The 19,110-nt window shown below is 34.6% G+C and overlaps 1 protein-coding gene across 1 annotated transcript; it reads right to left on the reverse strand.

The window, feature by feature from the left end:
* Nucleotides 1–15,485: 15,485 nt before the first annotated feature.
* On the reverse strand, nucleotides 15,486–18,954 carry LOC142349621 (mediator of RNA polymerase II transcription subunit 20-like). The gene is made up of 5 exons (XM_075401312.1): nucleotides 18,893–18,954; nucleotides 18,464–18,552; nucleotides 17,920–18,079; nucleotides 16,920–17,177; nucleotides 15,486–15,819 (listed from the first exon to the last, which is right to left on the reverse strand). Exons 2-5 carry the CDS (start codon nucleotides 18,475–18,477, stop codon nucleotides 15,571–15,573), a joined length of 681 nt encoding a protein of 226 aa, XP_075257427.1. The 5' UTR covers nucleotides 18,478–18,552; nucleotides 18,893–18,954; the 3' UTR covers nucleotides 15,486–15,570.
* Nucleotides 18,955–19,110: the final 156 nt, after the last annotated feature.

Below are 19,110 nucleotides of genomic sequence, written 5' to 3' on the forward strand. Positions count from 1 at the left end.
GAAATTTGTCCCGTTTTAGCTGATGACTCTACTTGGGTAGCCACATCTTGCAATGAATCGTGTTATTGCAGCTAGACATGGTTCAGTATCTAATGAATGTGCAACTTCGGTGTGTACTGTTCTTGTTGTTAGACAAACGAAAAGGCAGCACCATATCTTCAACGTGCGTCGTTCTCTTATCACCACGGCTGTTGCCAACTTTCTTCATCCTTCTGGAGCCATGCTGGTTCATTTAGCCTCTCGGAATCTTTGAGGCCTTCAGAGTACATTCCTCTCGTGCCGATACTTGCAGGGATTTGAGTGCCTTCATTTTGTCTTTATTTATCTCTTGAAGAACCTTCTAGAATTTCTGCTATTCCACTGGAAAAAAACAACTGTCCTTTTGTTGTGGTTGTAGCAGCCATTGCAACACTGTTGATGAATCGGTCCAATGAAAGACTTTGTTGATTTTCACATCATGCTCTCCCAAAATCTGCCTCCTGAGGTTAACTCGGTATACTGCGGCCTGAAGGTCTAACATCGGAGTTGCTGTCTGCCTGATAAGTACTACACAGCATTAACAATGAGACAATTGAAATATTTGCCATAAAACTAATTTTTGAATAGGGTCAGTTATACGCCCTAAGGAAGCATTTGAGACATACGATTAACAGGTATATGCCTTCCAACGACAAAAACAAAAACATACATTTGCAAATAAATAAAAAACTCTAATGTTTAAGAGAGAACTGTGTCTCAGCAAAAATTCTAAGAACTACATATTCAGATACATTTTTTCAAGGCTGTGGTTTCTTCCAACAATGCTTTCCTTCGTTTTTCAAAATTTGGTTTTATCTTAACCAAGTAAACCAAGAAACCATTAGCTTAAAACAAATCAAATCAAAGTCACAAGAGTCATTAGATATCAATTGAAAGCCTTGTCAAAGTTCACTTATACTTCTTTTTGATTTCTTAAAAACTAATTGGGTTTTTGATCAGAGAAACTAAGTCATTCGACAACGAAAAAAATTTTTAAAAAAATAAGCAAAACGTAAGAAGTCCATAATAATTTACGAATTCAATTGGTCAGTGCAAAAAAATCCACGAGCTTAAATCTGAAACCATAATGTATGGTCACTCAGCTTCTTTTTTTCAAATAGTATCTGCCCATAATTGAGGCCTGATTTGAAATTTTTCTCAATAATTAACATCAAAAAACTATAAATCCGGTAAAACAAAAAAAAATTCCGCACACCATTAAAATCTGAAAATTTTCCTACCGCAAGGATTCATGATGAGATCAAGATCAACCTTGATAGTGCTGCGCGGCCCAAAAACAATCATTTTTTCAAACCGAAATAAATCAATTTTAACAAACAATTTTTCAGTGTATCAAAAATAAACCATGCAATTTCTATAAACTTTGAGACTGAATTTGCCAAAAACTCAGAAGACTCTTAAAGCCAGCAAGAGTACAAGCAATTCTGTTTCGTGCTTACAAACAATTTGACTGCAGTTTTAAGGTGACCACTTTAATCAAATTTAAAGAAAGCGGGCTAGTAAAGCATATTGGTCAATTTTTAAAGAGAAAGTTCTGAATTCCGAAAAATTTGGCATATATTCAAGCCAAAAACACAGCTCGAACAATTCAGTAACCGTTCTGTATTATTAAAAAAAGCTATAACACTACTTTTGACAATTTTAACGTATTTTTGTTACCAAAATTGACAAAAAGTTCGGAAAAAATCTGAAAATGTGAGTAAAAACAAGTCAATATCGGGTATTATTCACAAAATTTTAATCCTCAACAACTACTTGTAAAAAAATGAAAAATCTTTATTTCCAGAATTTACGCTAGAAAACTGTCTAATGATATCACTCTCTACTCTCTACGATGATTATATCAATCGAAATTGTCAACAACTCCATTGCTAAAAAAGATAGAAACAAAACAATTACAAGATTATTTCATGTTCAGAGAGTTCCAAGCGCAATTTTGTAGAAACAGCAGGCTGAACTTTTGTAAAAAAAATAGCAAATTTCTGAAATGAAAACAAAAAAATAGGCAAAAGTTGACCAGAAGATGACCATAGTCCTAAAATTTAGTTGAGAAATTGAGACAAACATATGGCATCAATTCTTCAATCGAACAAATAAATAATCAAATAGGCTCCAGGGCTTTCCAGCAACCCAAACAACAAAAAAGTCATTCCAACGCTCACTACTTCCCGAAATACTAACACAACTTTGGATGAAAAAAGGATGCTCAGCAATAAGCATCATTTTTTGACCCGGCTCACACACATTCTTGACTTCATTTTCTACGAAATAATGAGGAGATAGAAAACTTTCAAAAAAATAAATTTCGTTCTAAAAACCACTAATGTAATACAATTAAGCCACGCCAGGGAGCCGATGGAACTTGCTGTTTATAGGGCTACTGGAAAGGAGAATAATCAATTAACAAACAAAAACAACGACCAAAATTCGATGTCTATAATAAAAAAATCATTTAAAAAAATCGAACTCGCACTCGCACCAGATAAAACCTCAACAAAACAAATTAATCTATACTTGTTTAGAAAAGTTAATTGACCTGTCCTCGATATCTACAGATCGACAAAAAAGAGCAAAAAGATGCGAATTGCAAAAATACGCCTCCATTTTTGAAAACTAATAATTTCAGAGTGGCTTATATCAGTAGCTATTAACTGAAAGTTCTAAAATGTTAATTTATATCTCGATTGGAAGTAGCTGAGACCTGTAAATATTCAGCGTACGTCACACAACTACAAAAAGAAGGATAAAGACAGGCAGAACTTGAAAAGTCCAATTAAAATTTATGCAAAAATGGCAGTTAAGCCGTCAAAATTATACATTCGTCACTAAGAGCGTCAAAAATTTTCAACTGCGCAAAATTTCAAAGCCATTGGTACCTACCATTAATGTTGTAGTTCAAAAAGAAAACAAATCCTTTTACATGTACAAATATATAAAAAACACAAAGTTTCTGAAATTCCTTAGTAAGGGTAGTCAAGGCATTATAATTACAAGTTATTATGTTGCAGAACTGTAATTCATGGTTTTCTTCTTATCTGAACTTCAATGGGTCTTCCTTATGAAAGGGCGAAGCAACAAACCCATAAATTGAACAGTATAGAAATCTTGAAAAATTTTTATGAAAGTAAATGGTCGAAGTCATCAACCAAAACATTTAACCGACCAAAATAAATGGTTTGAATGAACAAAAATAGTCGACACTTTTATCAGTGAGGTTTATCTACATGGTGACAAAAATGAGAGCAACAAGGAAACAGTTGAAAAAAACTTTTTTTTGAAAATCAATCTAAATGCTATAAAATGAAATCTTTAAATAGGTTCAGTTATACGTGCTGGGAAGCAATTGAGACCTATCATTCTGAGGTATAAGTTGAACAACAACAAAGGAAGCCAAACATTTGCAAACATTATGGAAATTCAGTTTTTGAATGTTTTGCGATAAAACTTTGTCTCAGCTCAAAAGCATAAATTATTCAACAAAAACGACAAATTCTGATACACCTTTTTTCAACGCTGTGCTTTTCCCAAATACCCTTTTCTTCAATTCGATTAGTCAATAAAATGATAATTCGACAAGGAAACAGAATGCACTTATGAAATCTTCAATTATGCTCTAAAAACTTTTTTTTTGAAATTTCGTCTTATCAAAACCAAGAAGCCATTACATAAATTTATAACAGTTACACATAATATTTTATAACTCACAGGAAATGGTTTTCCGACTGTATGTAATGAGAGTACGCTAGAGGTTGAGAGAAATAAGATAAAGTAGTGGAAAAGTTCGAAAATTCCCCAATTTTTCCTTATAACAAATCAATTCAAAGTAATAACAGACATTAGGTATCAATTGAAAGCATCGTCTAGGTTCACTTATACCTCTTTTTGACCTTTCCAAAAACCAATTAACTCTTTGATTGGGGAGATTAGTTCATCGGACTAAAAATTATATCAAATGAAAACAAAACGTAAGAAGTCCATAAAGTTTTACGAAAACAATTGGTCAGAGCCATAAAAACCTTGAGCTTAACTCTGAAACTACAGTATATGGTCATTGAGCCTCATTTTTTGAAAAAAAGTGTCTGCAAACAAATCAAGTCTGATTTTAAATTTGTGTCAGTAATTAACATAAAGAAATGTAAATGCGGAAATATCTTTTAAAAGGTCGCTCCTCGTTAAAATCTAAAAAGTTTCTTACCGTAAGGACTCATGATGAGATCATGATCAACCCTGATGTTGTTGCGCGGCTAAAAAAACACTCAATTGCTCAAATTCTTGCAAAGCGGATCAATTTTCAAACGCATTTTTGTCATTATATCAAAATAAGTCGAGATTAAATTTGACAAAAACTGGCAAAACCATAAATTCAGAAGACTTTTAAAGCCAGAAAGAGTACAACAAGCTCTCTGTTTGTGTATACAAAGAACATGACCGCAGTTTCAAGGTGTCCACTTCCAGCAAATTAAACGAAAATGGGCTAAAAAAAAGCATATTGGTCCCATTTTTGACAAAAAAAGCTGAGTTTTGAAAAATTTTGAATATATTCTGGCCAAAAAACACGGATCGAACAAATCAGCAACCCTTCTCTATCTTTAAAGATAAAATCAAAAACACTGCACTAACAATTTTTTCGTATTTTATAAAAAATAGACAAAAAGTTCGGAAAAAATTCTGAAATTCTTAAATTTAACAAGGTAAAATCGTGTACTATCAACAGAATTTTAAACCTCGACAAGTCCCTGTAAAAAAGCGAAAATCAGAAAACGTTTTAAGTTTACTGTATTTTGCGTTGGACGGGCTTTCTAAAGATACCACTCACAATTCTCTACAATGATTATATCGATCGCACAAATTTGATTGAACAAAAAAACCCACTAAAGTGCGTCGGATAGTAAAAAAACCCAAAATAATGAAAATGACGTACAAAATCAACATTTCTGAATATTGAGATAGTAGCCAACGAATAGGGCAAAAATTACAACATAGTATAGTTAAACTCAGTTTAAGGTTGTTTCAACATCAAGAAATCCATCCCTGCCAGAAAAAGACGCATAGGAAGACGCTGCAGATAGTCAAAAAAGGAAGAGCGCTGTCAAGATTCAATTCAGTTTCCGAAAATAACGAAACCAACGATGCTGACCAACCCTTATTTGAAACGCTAGCTGTCTGACAGATAGCAAAAACAGTTTTCCACAGAAGAGCAAAAATCGAAAATCATATTGCTAACAGAGGCAGAATTGGATAGATTGGCTAACTGGATTTTTGCAGAAGGATTGCTCGATGGGGAGATCACCAAAAAGTTGAGGCGACAGACATACGTGGGTCTTGCTGTTACTGTGGGCAAGTCATAAGACTTGAGTTTGAACATCCCAGCAATCAACGACGACAATGATGATGATCGGTGGATTTAATTATAAAAAGAAATCGGACTTGATTATATCTCTAATATTTACTTTTGCGGAGTATATATATATATACCGCTTGATTTTTGTAGATTTTCAGAGCTTGTTTTCAGTTTAGTTTTGGAAGTGAAGTCCTTTCCGTTGGTAAGACAAAGATGTCGTAGTTAGATTTCGGCTTGTTCTTGATATAGTTTTCTAAGTAGGCATAAGTACTAGAAATTAGCTGTGTAAGTTAACTTTTTCTAAGTATAAGATTGTGCCCGTTTTTCTTTATAAGTTAGATAGGGCAGAAGGTCTTTAAGAGAATTAAAGTCACCTAGAGGCCTAACTTAGAGAAAAACAATACTTAGAAATTATTTTAAAAAATTTTTTGAATTTAGAGGCTAAGGTCCCCAAATCACCTTAGCTGAATTTTCAATTCTACTTTGGCGACAGGCATGGGATGGGATTCAGGAATTTTTCGTTGGGGTTAACGGTTATTAATGTTTGGCTAGTGAAGTTTCGGACAATTCTGAACTGCTCGCGAGATTTCAAAACTAATTTTGAAAAGTTCTTTTTACTACTTCAGATTTCTCCTGTCTAAGCGTTAAGTTATTAATTCTTTTACTTTTCATTAACTACCAGTTGAAAAATGGAGTGTTTCATCATTGCAAAAGCCTAGATTCCCTGTTTATATCAGTCCTCGATTGATATAATCGGCTAACTGGCCTGAAAAACGATAGATGTCCGGGCAAGGTTATCCAAACGGCGAATCGTTGACCGCTTCTGTTATGAACATTTTCCGTGGAATAGTTTCTATCATTTCAATTTCATTCAAATATCACCTGCTTGATATATAATCTTCGTTTTTTGGATAATATTGTTTCAAATAAAATTTCACAAAACTCACCTTTGATTTTTTTAAAACGAAAAAGGGGGACTGCAGAAAATTTGACTAAGAGACACGTTTGTTATGGAGATAGCTATCAGCAGTTGTTTTAAATTAAAGAACAATCAAGACTTTGTTTACTCCGTACTCTTGGACGAAGTCTTCTGTTTGACAAGCTGTTAAACCCCTTAAATATTATAGACAAACATCCTCAAAACCATGTCAATCTCCATGTACAACATCAGTCAGCATCAGGGAGAAACACTCATGAACTGGGCAGACAGAGCGTATCAGATTTGTGTACGTGACAACCCCTTGGTCGCAGAGGCAGAGTTGGATAGATTGGCTAACTGGATTTTTACAAGGACTGCTCGATGGGGAGATCACCAAAGAGTTGAGGCGACAGACATACGTGGGTCTTGCTGTTACTGTGGGCTGGTCATAAGACTTGAGTTTGAACATCCCCGCAACCAACGACGACAATGATGATGATCGGTGGATTTATTTATAAAAAGAAATCGGACTTGATTATATCTCTAATATTTACTTTTGCGGAGTATATATATATACCGCTTGATTTTTGTAGATTTTCAGAGCTTCTTTTCAGTTTAATTTTGGAAGTGAAGTCTCTCCTTTCTGTTGGTAAGACAAAGATGTCGTAGTTAGATTTTGGCTGGTTCTTGTTATAGTTTTCTGAGTAGGCATAAGTACTAGAAATTAGCTGGTGTAAGTTAACTTTTTCTAAGTATAAGATTGTGCCCGTTTTTCTTTATTAGTTAGATAGGGCAGAAGGTCGTTAAGAGAATTAAAGTCATCTAGAGGCCTAACTTAGAGAAAAACAATACTTAGAAATAATTTTAAAAACTTTTTTGGAATTTAGAGGCTAAGGTCCCCAAATCACCTTAGCTGAATTTTCAATTCTACATTGGCGACAGGCATGGGATGGGATTCAGGAATGTTTCGTTGGGGTTTACGGTTATTAATGTTTTGCTAGTGAAGTTTCGGAACATTCTGAACTGCTCGCGAGGATTCAAAATTAATTTTAAAAAGTTCTTTTACTTCTTCAGATTTCTCCTGTCTAAGCGTTAAGTTATTAATTCTTTTACTTTTCATACCAGTTGAAAAATAGAGTGTTTCATCATAGCAAAAGCCTAGATTCCCTGTTTATATCAGTCCTCGATTGATATAATCGGCTAACTGGCCTGAAAAACGATAGATGTCCGGGCAAGGTTATCCAAAGGGTGAATCGTTGACCGCTTCTGTTATGAACATTTTCCGTGGAATAGTTTCTATCGACTCAATTTCATTCAAAAATCACCTGCTTGATATATAATCTTCGTTTTTTGGGATAATATCGTTTCAAATAAAATTTCACAAAACTCACCTATGATTTTTTTAAAACAAAAAAGGGGGCACTGCAGAAAATTTGACTAAGGGACACGTTTGTTATGGAGATAGCTATCAATAGTTGTTTTAAATTAAAGAACAATCAAGACTTTGTTTACTCCGTACTCTTGGACGAAGTTTTCTGTTTGACAAGCTGTTAAACCCCTTAAATATTATAGACAAACATCCTCAAAACCATGTCAATCTCCATGTACAACATCAGTCAGCATCAGGGAGAAACACTCATGAACTGGGCAGACAGAGCGTATCAGATTTGTGTACGTGACAACCCCTTTGTCGCAGAGGCAGAGTTGGATAGATTGGCTAACTGGATTTTTACAAAAGGACTGCTCGATGGGGAGATCACCAAAGAGTTGAGGCGACAGACATACGTGGGTCTTGCTGTTACTGTGGGCAGGTCATAAGACTTGAGTTTGAACATCCCCGCAACCAACGACGACAATGATGATGATCGGTGGATTTATTTATAAAAAGAAATCGGACTTGATTATATCTCTATTATTTACTTTTGCGGTGTATATATATATACCGCTTGATTTTTGTAGATTTTCAGAGCTTCTTTTCAGTTTAATTTTGGAAGTGAAGTCTCTCCTTTCTGTTGGTAAGACAAAGATGTCGTAGTTAGATTTTGGCTTGTTCTTGTTATAGTTTTCTGAGTAGGCATAAGTACTAGAATTTAGCTGGTGTAAGTTAACTTTTTCTAAGTATAAGATTGTGCCCGTTTTTCTTTATAAGTTAGATAGGGCAGAAGGTCTTTAAGAGAATTAAAGTCACCTAGAGGCCTAACTTAGAGAAAAACAATACTTAGGAATTATTTTAAAAACTTTTTGGAATTTAGAGGCTAAGGCCCCCGAACCACCTGAGCTGAATTTTATATTCTACAAATAGCTTTGAATATGAAAATAGATACAAATTCTATAAATATACGCCAAAAATTAAATGTTACTCCACCAAACAGTTTGTGACTATTATCCTGTTCAACCGATGGGGTTTCGTTTTGGATACTGTAAAATGGATACTTGGATACTTTTTGTTCGTGTCCTTCTCGGTTTTGTTGGTTTTTTTGGGTCTTTATGCGGTGTTTTTTGGGCTGCTTTTCCTCTAAAAACAAGTTATTTGGTTATATTGGCCTACAGTTAGTGGTCTTATGCATGCTGAGTTCAAGGTAACTTTTACCGATTGACGTAACAGTGTACTCATTTTCCTTTTGTTTTGATTATTTTTTTTAATGGATTTGCTATCCAAAATTTTTTGTTTCATTGTTTTATCTTAGGACGTGTCCTACTGTAATAAGGTACACCAGGAAATCATGAAAGGCGATTTCCAAGATTTTCGTTATTCGGATTAATTGATTTTGGATACAGATGCATATTCCTTGGATTCGATCATAGCTTCACGACTGTGGGGCCACAAGCTTGTACCGAAAGTTCCGGTTTCCGCCATAGAAGTATGGACAGTGTCTCATTTCCTGGTGGATTGATTTCACTGTCTGAGTTTTTTAGCGTCCTCTATTGAATCATAGATGACGGCAAATTCTATGAAGTTGGAGATCTGTTTCCCAAGCGATTCACTTTAATTATTTGCTGTTTTCATGGGCATAAGCCATTGTTGACAGCAACAAGTGGATCTTGCGGTTAAGATACAGTATACTTTCTTCCGGGTTTTTTTCAGCCGTCAGTGATAACGCGGAGTGCTCCTTCTCCGTAAAATTGTTGGTTTTATCGGGTGTTTTTATGCCAGTCATCGTTTCCTCACTTCCTACTGTTTCTATTTCTGATTCTTAAATTAAAATAAGCAGCTCTTGTTTGTGGGCGTTTCGGCATAATGCAGTGATAAAACGAAAATCTCATTTGATTGCTGACCAAAATTGTGGGTATTCTGTTTGCCGATAAACTCATTGAGTAATTGTGCTTATTATACTGAATCGTACAGCTGGTCGTTTTTAATTCTGTCGGAATGATCTAAGAAATTAATATTGAATGTATGGAGTAAAGTCCTCTGTTTCGGCTTCTCGGTATTCGCGATTCCATGATAGTAGTTCTGTGAACCCCAATAGTTGTCACTTGCAATATCTAATATCAAAGATGGCAGTTAATAGACATACTGGTTCCATCTGATGAATCAACTGTTCTATATTTCTCTCGATTTTTGTTTTTCTAGGTCTCCAACTCGTGCTTTGTGATCCAATTGCATCGCACATTTCCGCCCGAGTAAATTATGTGACATTAAAATGTCACATAATATTCCAAGCATTTTGATCAGAGGTATAATGGCAGCTCTTTGCTTTTTGAGATTTCAACCGAGATTTCTGCAATTTTATATATTCAATGTTTGTATTTGCATTTTTTTCACATTATTTTCTTCAAATCTGTTTCGAATCTGTTGCAATTTTTACTGAACCATCACTCTTGTGTGTAATTATACCTGGACATAGCAAGTGGCCGTCCCCATTTTTTCTCAGGTTACTTCTTGACCCTCGTGTAGTTGTTTGTCCCCAATTCAAATTTTGCTTTGTTTTTTAGCTGTTTCGGAACGACCCTACAATTCTGCTGTTCTGATTTACAATTGTCTACAATAAAATTGTACCTAAATTTTTGACTGCTTCGTTTGTGTTGAATGGTTTCTAGTAGTTATCGAACTGTTTATGTTGCATGTCCAATATGTTGGTTTCAAAAAATAACAAGAATTAATTAGAAAGTCTTGGTTCATAAACGATCATTGTTATCAGTTCAACCCATGCAATCACCCATGCAATCACACTCGTTTCTTGGAAAAATTGTTTGAGGTAAAAACGTCCTGTTCTGGGCAATCAAATTTCACCCGCCACTGAGTTACAGCTAGTATTCAAGGCCGACTCGCCTCTTAACTTCAGCAACATATGTTGGTTTTCACGAAAAAAGTAAGTTGGAGAATTTCTTTTATTTCTGTGGATCTTTTGTTGTTCATTGATGTTCAGATGTTTCTGTTGTTCTAAGAAAGACTTGTTCAGCTCTCTTTATACATCTGCTGGTTTTCCTTTTCGGAGGTTGGTTAAGAGTATCGATTGTATGAAGTTTTGGTTATTCCTTGGTTCTGTTTTGCCAATGTGTAGTTTGTCAGTTGCTTGTTACTTTTGTACCAGAATTTGATATCTGTGCCGTTTCTTTTTTCTCTGAACAATTTACGGACTTTGTACTCATATTTCCCAAATTCAAGCGGTCAAGGTTCTCTCCGTGGATTTTGGGTCGAGCTAAAGTTTTAAAAAACTTTGTCTTTTGTAAACATTTTAGGTCCAGCAAAAAGTCTTGTGAAAAATCTTAGAGGAGCTAAAGTCCAGCGTGCCTTAAAGTCCAGCCAAAATCTTTTCATAGATCAAATAAGTCGAGTATGGTCTTTTCATGGCACATTTTGGTCGAGCATTGTCTTTTCAAAAGTCGAGGTCCAGACGGTGTTTAGCGTTTTTGCCTTTTTTAGCCTGGGAATTGGGTTCCAAGGATTTTGGCTGCCTTATGTTCTATAAAAAGTACACTTTTCAGGATCAAAACAGATTTTCCTGTTCTTCTCTCCTGGGTTTTTCAAATCTTCTCTTCTGTGTCTGTGATTGCCACTTTAAATTCATGTTGAGTTCAAAGTAATGAAGTAGTCTCATAATTTAGCGGTCACCTTGTCACCACCCCGAGGTAGATGTTCGGCCATAACCTTCTGCCTACCTCATAAGTCTATTTCTGGGTAGTGGTCAAAATTTATCGTTTTCGGGATCCATATGACGAGCAAATGATGAACACAGGATACAAGTAAAAGTAAGCATAGAGATCAACAAGGAGGCTCGGTAATGTGCGTACGCACATAATGTTCCGAACCCGCTCATCCACATTCTTAACTTAATTGGCTACCAAATGATGCAGAGATAAAAAACTTAGATATTGTTCAATAAACAACCAATGGAGTATAATAATGCCACGCTAGAGGGCCGATGACACTTTTTGATAATAGAACTGCTACAAAGGACCATTGAGAAATCAAAAAACAAATATTATTTACAACAACTCGATGTCTACAATAAAAATCTTAACCAAAATCAAACTCGCGTCAGATAAAATCTAAACAAAACAGTTTAACCTGTACTTCATTAGAAAAATTATGGGACCGGTTCTCAATGCAACTGTTTAACAGGTCGACAAAAAAGCGAAAAAAGAGCAAAGTCAAAAAATACGTTGCTATTTTTGAAAACAATTAACTTCACAGAAATCACTGAAATTTTCATTTATATCTCCATAGGAAGCAATTGAGACATACCAGAATCCAATCTTCAATTGCGCAAAATTTTAAAGCCAATGGGACTTACGATTATTGTTATAAACCAAAAATAAAACAAAAATCCTCTAAAAGGTACAAATATTTAAAAATCTCAAAAATTTTATGAAGTCTCGTAGTAAAAGTAGTAAAAAATCCGAGAAAAGTTTGAAGCTAAAACTTCTACATGAGTTAATTTAAAGATCACTGCAAACGGGTTGTGACCTGTGTTTATAAAGACTGAACTACAATTCGACCAAGCAACTATTTTAAAAAATGACAAAGCTCAAAAACCCAAATTTCTTTTGGTAACAAAAATTTCCAAAAGTCATAACAGATTTAAGATTTCAACAAAAAGCGGCTTATTAAGTTGCAACACCTCAGGAAGCCTATTGGGCCTATTAAAAATGAGACCACGCTACGACCCCAAACAAAATAACAAATACATAAACACACAAAGAAGCCAAAACTTCAATTTTACATCACACTATTCAAGGCACTTTACCTATAAGATGTTATCCACAAGAACTGTAAATCATCATTTTCTCCTCATCCTAACATCAACAAGCCTTCCCTATAAAAGGACAACGTAGACACGACAACAAAAAGAAACCCGAAAATTGAACAGTGTATAAATCTCGAAAACATTTTTCTGAGAATAATTGGTCGAATCAACCAGTCACAACGTATAACAAAGCGCAATAAAAGTGGATGAATCATCAAACGTAATTGAGACTTATAATCAGTGAGATTGAGTTGCATGCTGATCAAATTGAAAGCAAAAAGGGACAGTTGAAAAAACTGTTTTAAAAAATTTAATTTGAAAGTCATTAAAACAAACAGCTATAAACTGAAATCTTTATCTAGGTGGAGTTATACGTCCTGGGCAAGCAATTAAGCAATTTAGACTTATCTTTATCAAGTAGATGGCGGACGAAAACAAAAAGGAAACACAAACATTGAAAAAAAAACAAAAAAAACACAAAATTTTGCGAGATAACTTGGTCTCAGCACAAAAAGCATAAATTATTCAACAATAACAATTAAAATATACAGATACGCAAAGTTCAAAGTTCCCACTATGTTTTCTTTCAATTAGATTTGCCAACAATGTGATATTTCGACAAAGAAACGAAATGGACTCATAAAAAATGCAATTATCCTCAAAAATGAAAATCAAAAAAAAAAATTATTTGAAAACGCGTAGTATCAAAAAGAGGAAAACATAAGTTGAATAAAAAACCGATTCCAAGAATAATCTATTACTCACACGGAAATGGTATTAGCCTGTTTTTACAGGCTGCGCCCGAAATTGAGAGAAGTAAGATAAAATAGTTGCAAGTTCAAAAAGTAACCGATCTTTTCTTAAAACAAATATATTCAAAGTCATAAGAGACATTAAATAACAACTGAAAGAATTGTCTAGGTTCATCTATACTTGTAAAAAAACTAACTGCATCTTTAATTAGGGACAATAAGTTGTTGGGCTACAAAAAGTATTACAAATGAAGGCAAAACTCAAGAAGTCTTATAAAATTTTTACGAAAGCAGTTTGTCAAAGCCATAAAGACCCTGAGCTTAACTCTTAAACCATATTTTAGTTTTGTTGGACATCTTTTTTGCAAATAGTACCTGACATTTATTGAGCCCTTATTTGAGATTCTTGTCAGTAATTTACATAAAAACATTTACATAGCGGAAAATCTTTGAAAAAAGGTCGCGCCCCATTAAATCTAAAAAATTTTTTATCCTAAGGATCCACGGTGAGATCAAGATCAGCCCAGATAATGCGGCTCGTCTATCAAAACATTATTTTAGTCAAATGATTGCGAAGTAGATCAATTTTTTTAAACAAAATTTTCAATTTGTCAAAAAACAAATACTTTTTTTTGTAATTATCGATTTTAAATTTGCAAAAAAGCTATCAAAATTCTGATCCAGAAGACTCATAAAGCCAGCAGGAATACGACTAGCTCCTTTCTGAGCTTAAGAAGATTTCGACCGCAGTTTTAAGGTGTCCAATTCCAGCAAATTTAAAGCAAGTGGGCTAAAAAAAGAGCAAATGTGGTCCTATTAATCTCGAAAAAAAAGTCTGATTTTTGCAAAATTTAGCATAAATTCTAGCCAAAAAACTCAGATCGAACAACTCAACAACCCTCTTTTATCTTTAGCGATGAAATAAGAAGCAGTACAGTTAACAATTTTTTAATTTTTCTAAGCAAAATTGACAAAAATTTGGTCAAAAATACTGAAAATGTGAATAAAAACAGCAATTATTCGCGAAACTTTAGACCTCAATAATTCCCTATAATGAGCGAAAAGGAAAAAATCTTTTTAATTCCTTATTCTACGCTGGACTGGCTTTCTAATGATACCACACACCACTCTCTAAGATGATTACATCGATCGGCCAAAATTGACTGAACAAAAAAAACCTATTTGAGTATATAGTTCCTCCCTCCCCACTAAAGTGGGGGTCGGAACAATTATTGCTAACACACATTTGAAGCCTATATAATATTTGTTAACCATCATTTTCACGCATTGATTGCATATTCATTTTCGTAATTTTAGAAGTTCCAAAGTTCTTGATTTGTTTGATAATATGGTAACAAAACAGGTTTGCCGTTAGACAATGAAAAAAATACATTACATTTAGAAAATGAGATCTGTTGTCTAGAAATTTGTCTAATCGATGCATGACTTGTACAGACTTCGTGGATCTGTGTAATCTATACGGTTTCTTCTATACGGTTTTTTATTCTACCGAAAATTAGAAATTCGAATACTTTGCCAATGATGGGTAAAAATGAGATGGTTCTGTAGTTCTCTGATTTGCTCTTGTTTTATATCAATTTTTCTGAAAAAGAAAATTTGTTTTGCTCTCTGTGTCAGTTTTGGTGAAGGAAAACTGTTTGCTAAGTTAGCTCCTATTGTAGAAAGAACTATTGAACTTATCAATATCTTCAACAAAGTTCTGTTCTATTATTTTTTATCCCCACTGGTATTGACTACTTCGTTAACAAACTAACAAAATATCCGATTTCTGTTTCCAGCTTCCGTCAATATTTGCTTTTCATAAATTTCGTATCTTTTCCCTCAATAATTTAGAATGCTTTTCGTACGCTTCTTTATAACTTTGAGACATTGTTGTTAAGTAACGCTTCCAAAATTGGTATTTTTTTCTGAACATTTTTTTCTCTATCAATCCACTCTTTCTTCGCGCCTTGTTTTGATGGCTTAAGCGGTAAAAAACGTATTCAGTGCCTCAACCCGTTTTTGATGTACTATCTCTGCACACCGTTTAGTATCACTTGTTAATAATTGGCCGCTCACTGATTCAAATTTTTGTGAAGAAAAGAGTTCTTCCAGGCTTCATCTCTCTATAGCCATTTTTTCTTTAAACAAGTAGAGCTTCTTGAAGAGCTATTTCAATGCTATGTTATACGTAATTTACATTTGGTTTGTCTCAACAATAACTTTCTAACAATATGAAGGCACAATTTCTTTATATTTAATTTAAATGGAGAACAAAAACACCAAAATTATTTGAAGACTTCAGAACAACACAAATATGACCCAAAATCAGCTGAAATTATAGTCATAAGCAGTTGAGAAGTTTCCTTGCTTAATCTTGGTCAAAATGCTCCAGTACTTTGCAATACAATCAATTGTTTGAAACGGTTCTTCAATGTCAGACGAGCTCTTATTGGCTGGTTCCGTTGACCAATGGGAGTTGAAGTTTCTCACTACGTCATTTCCCAAAATATCCGAGAAGACTTCGTCAATGAGAGCTTTGCATCGTGACTGGTAGTTGCAGGGAGTGTACTCTACCTGGAAAATTATTTTATATATAACTCTACCCTGAGAAAAAACTTCATTTCACACACGTGCCTCAAACTTAAAGCTGGCTTTTACAGTAATAGGTTTTTCTAACTTGCCACAACACATAGCATTTCTACTGATTGAGAAGTTCAACCCTCTGTTTTACAATTTCAAAAGCCTTTTCAAGCTGCTTCTTCAAAAACGTAGTAAAAAACAGTAGAAAAATACTTGCAAAAGAATCGTCAACCTTGTGAACCAATGTTGTTCGATGAGACTAAGAAATGAAACTACATTCAGAAGAAAAGCTTCAATATACTCCAAAAATTTAGAAAATAAAGTTCAATTGATTTTTCGCCCTGGTTCGCTTAGAGTTAACAGTTTTAATTCTGCTTTCTTTTAGGAACAGATTTGAATCTAATTTCAACATCAAAAGTGTATTTTCCGAACTCACAGTATGTCAAAGCAATCATTATTTTTGCAAACTCAAACCAATATCAAAATTATCAGCAACAGAATCATCAGCTAACACCACTAAGAACCAAATTAACGTGACAGAGCAACATCAGTCAACCAAAAAAAAGTAGGGACACACCTTCATTATCTGAAGAACTTTGCAAACAAATTTCTCAGTTGAAATTTTTAACTTTGAGAAAAATTTCAACTGAGATATTTGTTTGCAAAGTTCTTCAGATAATGAGCTGTGGAAACTGAAAAAGAGCTTGTGAAAAATCACAGCAGTCATACAGCTAGAATACTGAAAACGAAGAATCGCGCAAAATAACCTTAAGAGCTAAACATGCCCAAAAAAAAAAGTGCAAAAGAAAAAACCCAAAAAAAACTTTCAAAAATTGCGACCAAAATTAACATCACAATGTTATGTTAGATGGGGGAGATATGGGCGACGAGATTTGGTAGCAGGGAAGGGGTAGTATGTGGGGCCGAACAGCTAGTTAGTGGCTCCTCAAAATGTTAAGAAAGAAACGTGTATCAAGTTAGGACATCCACTAAAAATCAAATTAAAAGTTTTTAAAAATTCTAGCGACTCTTTAATCAGAGCATTTCTAGACAACTCCGCCACCCTTTAAGTGATAGTATCATAGGATACATACCTCAAATGTGAAATACTTCGGGTTAGGTCCAAAATATATACCACCAATTCTGAACACAAAATCCACATACGAGTAAACACTGCCCTTGATTTCAATGACACTAGTTCCAGTCTGAGTTTTCTTCGGACTGAAAAACGGCTTCATTTTGGCCAACACACCGTCGAATGAGCTCTCGCATGTCATTTTGGCACCCGAGTCCAGAATACTGAAAGAGCTGTGGGGACATTCGCTGTGATGGAAGAGGTGAATGTTGTTTGTCTGTTCCAAGTTCAAATCTGTTACCATTTTTGAAAAATTTTGCCAAAATAACAAATATAAATATATTATTATTTTCCGAAAGGATGATGATGTGTGCGGCTTGCTCAAGCACTATCTATTACTTTATTTTTTCAAAGGCCTGTTCATTAGTCATGAAAAGTTTAAGTGATCAAATTGCGGCAGAAATTTAACAATGCTCGATCTTGCTTTTCAATAAATCACACATTTTTAAATCAATTTTACTAAACTTAAATGGTAGAAGTTCAGATTAGAGTGTTGGAGACAAAATTTCAAATTGAGCTTACTCATTCATAACTTATCATACATAACGCATTAAAAAGGCATGGCTTATTAAAATATCAGAATAGATTATATTTAAGCCTTAAATTAGATTTAATTCCTTCAACGTCGGGAAATCTCGCTCACAAAAAAAGCGAAGTCTATGATAATACTTTTGCACAATTTCGCGGCTTTTATGCGGCTCTTGGGTGGAGATCAAAGAATTACCATCACATTAGCTGCACACTTTGCTATGTAACGTGTTCTTACCCCCCTCCCCCTCCCCCTCCCCCTCCCCCCTCCCCAGACACGCACACAACCGTGTGCACAAGATTTTAGTCTATTAAAAATGTGCTGACAAACAACATAATTTCTCTCATCGTTTTCCGGGAAAAGCTCCCATATTTTTCTCGCAAAATATTTTACATGGCAAACAAGGTAGTGAAAGGGTAACAATTTATTCCTGTGATTGTCCATCAATGGCCACCACAGGGTACAAGACGTCATAGTCAATTACAAAATTTGAGATCTTTGTAGCTCCCAGATAGGCCAGTCGTTTCGTCACTTCATCGCGTGATATCTGAGTAATGTTTTCAGCTGCTATCGATGCAAACGGCACAACACTAAACAAAACAACTATCATATACAAACCCTGCATGTGAAAGATGCAAGCGGTTTCAACTTTTTCGTGCGAAAAAGGGGATTCTGGAGTTCTAAACTCCAGAACTCTTTTCTAGAAAAGTCAAAAAAATAACGGCCAATCAATTATAGCTTTCTTAGAAAAAGCATCAGCTGTATACGCTTATCTGCCGTTCAGCTCAGTTCAGTTCACAACAATTCCTGACAAATTTAAGAGTATTTGAAAAAATGAATTAAAAACTATAATGAACTCAACAACTAATTTTCCATGAAGCGGCTTATTTTACTCTTTCTTCAATCCAAGTATTGATGGCCAAAATTGAATATAGCAATCAAGAGCTAGTAAAAGGAATAGACTGCAAACTTACACTGACACTCCCATTGCATTTATGGTTTGATGATTCCAAGAATTATGGTCCAGAAAGTCTTTCACACAAAATCAGATTGCCAATCGCATCTGAAACAGAGATAACAATATCGGGGTCATTAATCTGAGTCATTTGGCAGAAGTATATTTGCATTATAGTGTCTCGCTTTGTCACCCCCTTATTTGTTTCACCCCTATTCTCCAGCCCTTTCTGTCATGTCAGCCCGATTGTATCTCATTAAATAATCGGTACGTACAATCAGCATTCAAAAGTTAGGAAAAGTTTTAGAACGTAGCTGGCGGATTGCCAGAAAATATGCGCAATAGCTTTGTAGATCTGAAGTCTCAAAGGATAGTGTAAGAAAAAGACCAAAAACCTCTTTTTTTATTGAATGCTGAGACACTATATTTTGATTCAGAATCTGCTTACGTTTTTGCTGCTTCTATTAGCTGCTCTCAAATAACCTTCAATAAGGGTGACACGCACTCACTTGACCTTATCTCTTTGAATTAAAGTAAAGAAAAGTCAATTTCAGAGTCAGGTAAGTCACGTGTGACCAAAAACTTGTTCACGCGAATGAACAAAAAACATGCTCCACTAAGAGTGAAAAATGACGTCACACGCGAAATTGAGTTGAAACTGCATGA

Source organism: Convolutriloba macropyga, chromosome 11, assembly GCF_964194025.1.
Source record: "Convolutriloba macropyga chromosome 11, txConMacr16.3, whole genome shotgun sequence".
Lineage (NCBI taxonomy): Eukaryota > Metazoa > Xenacoelomorpha > Acoela > Convolutidae > Convolutriloba > Convolutriloba macropyga.

What these genes read in the sequence shown, in the direction of transcription:
- LOC142349621 (XM_075401312.1), bottom strand. An exon ending in CCATTGATGGACAATCACAG is followed by an intron (nt 17,178 to 17,919) that starts GAATAAATTGTT and finishes AACTTGGAACAG; the next exon opens with ACAAACAACATTCACCTCTT. An exon ending in CGAAGTATTTCACATTTGAG is followed by an intron (nt 15,820 to 16,919) that starts GTATGTATCCTA and finishes ATAATTTTCCAG; the next exon opens with GTAGAGTACACTCCCTGCAA.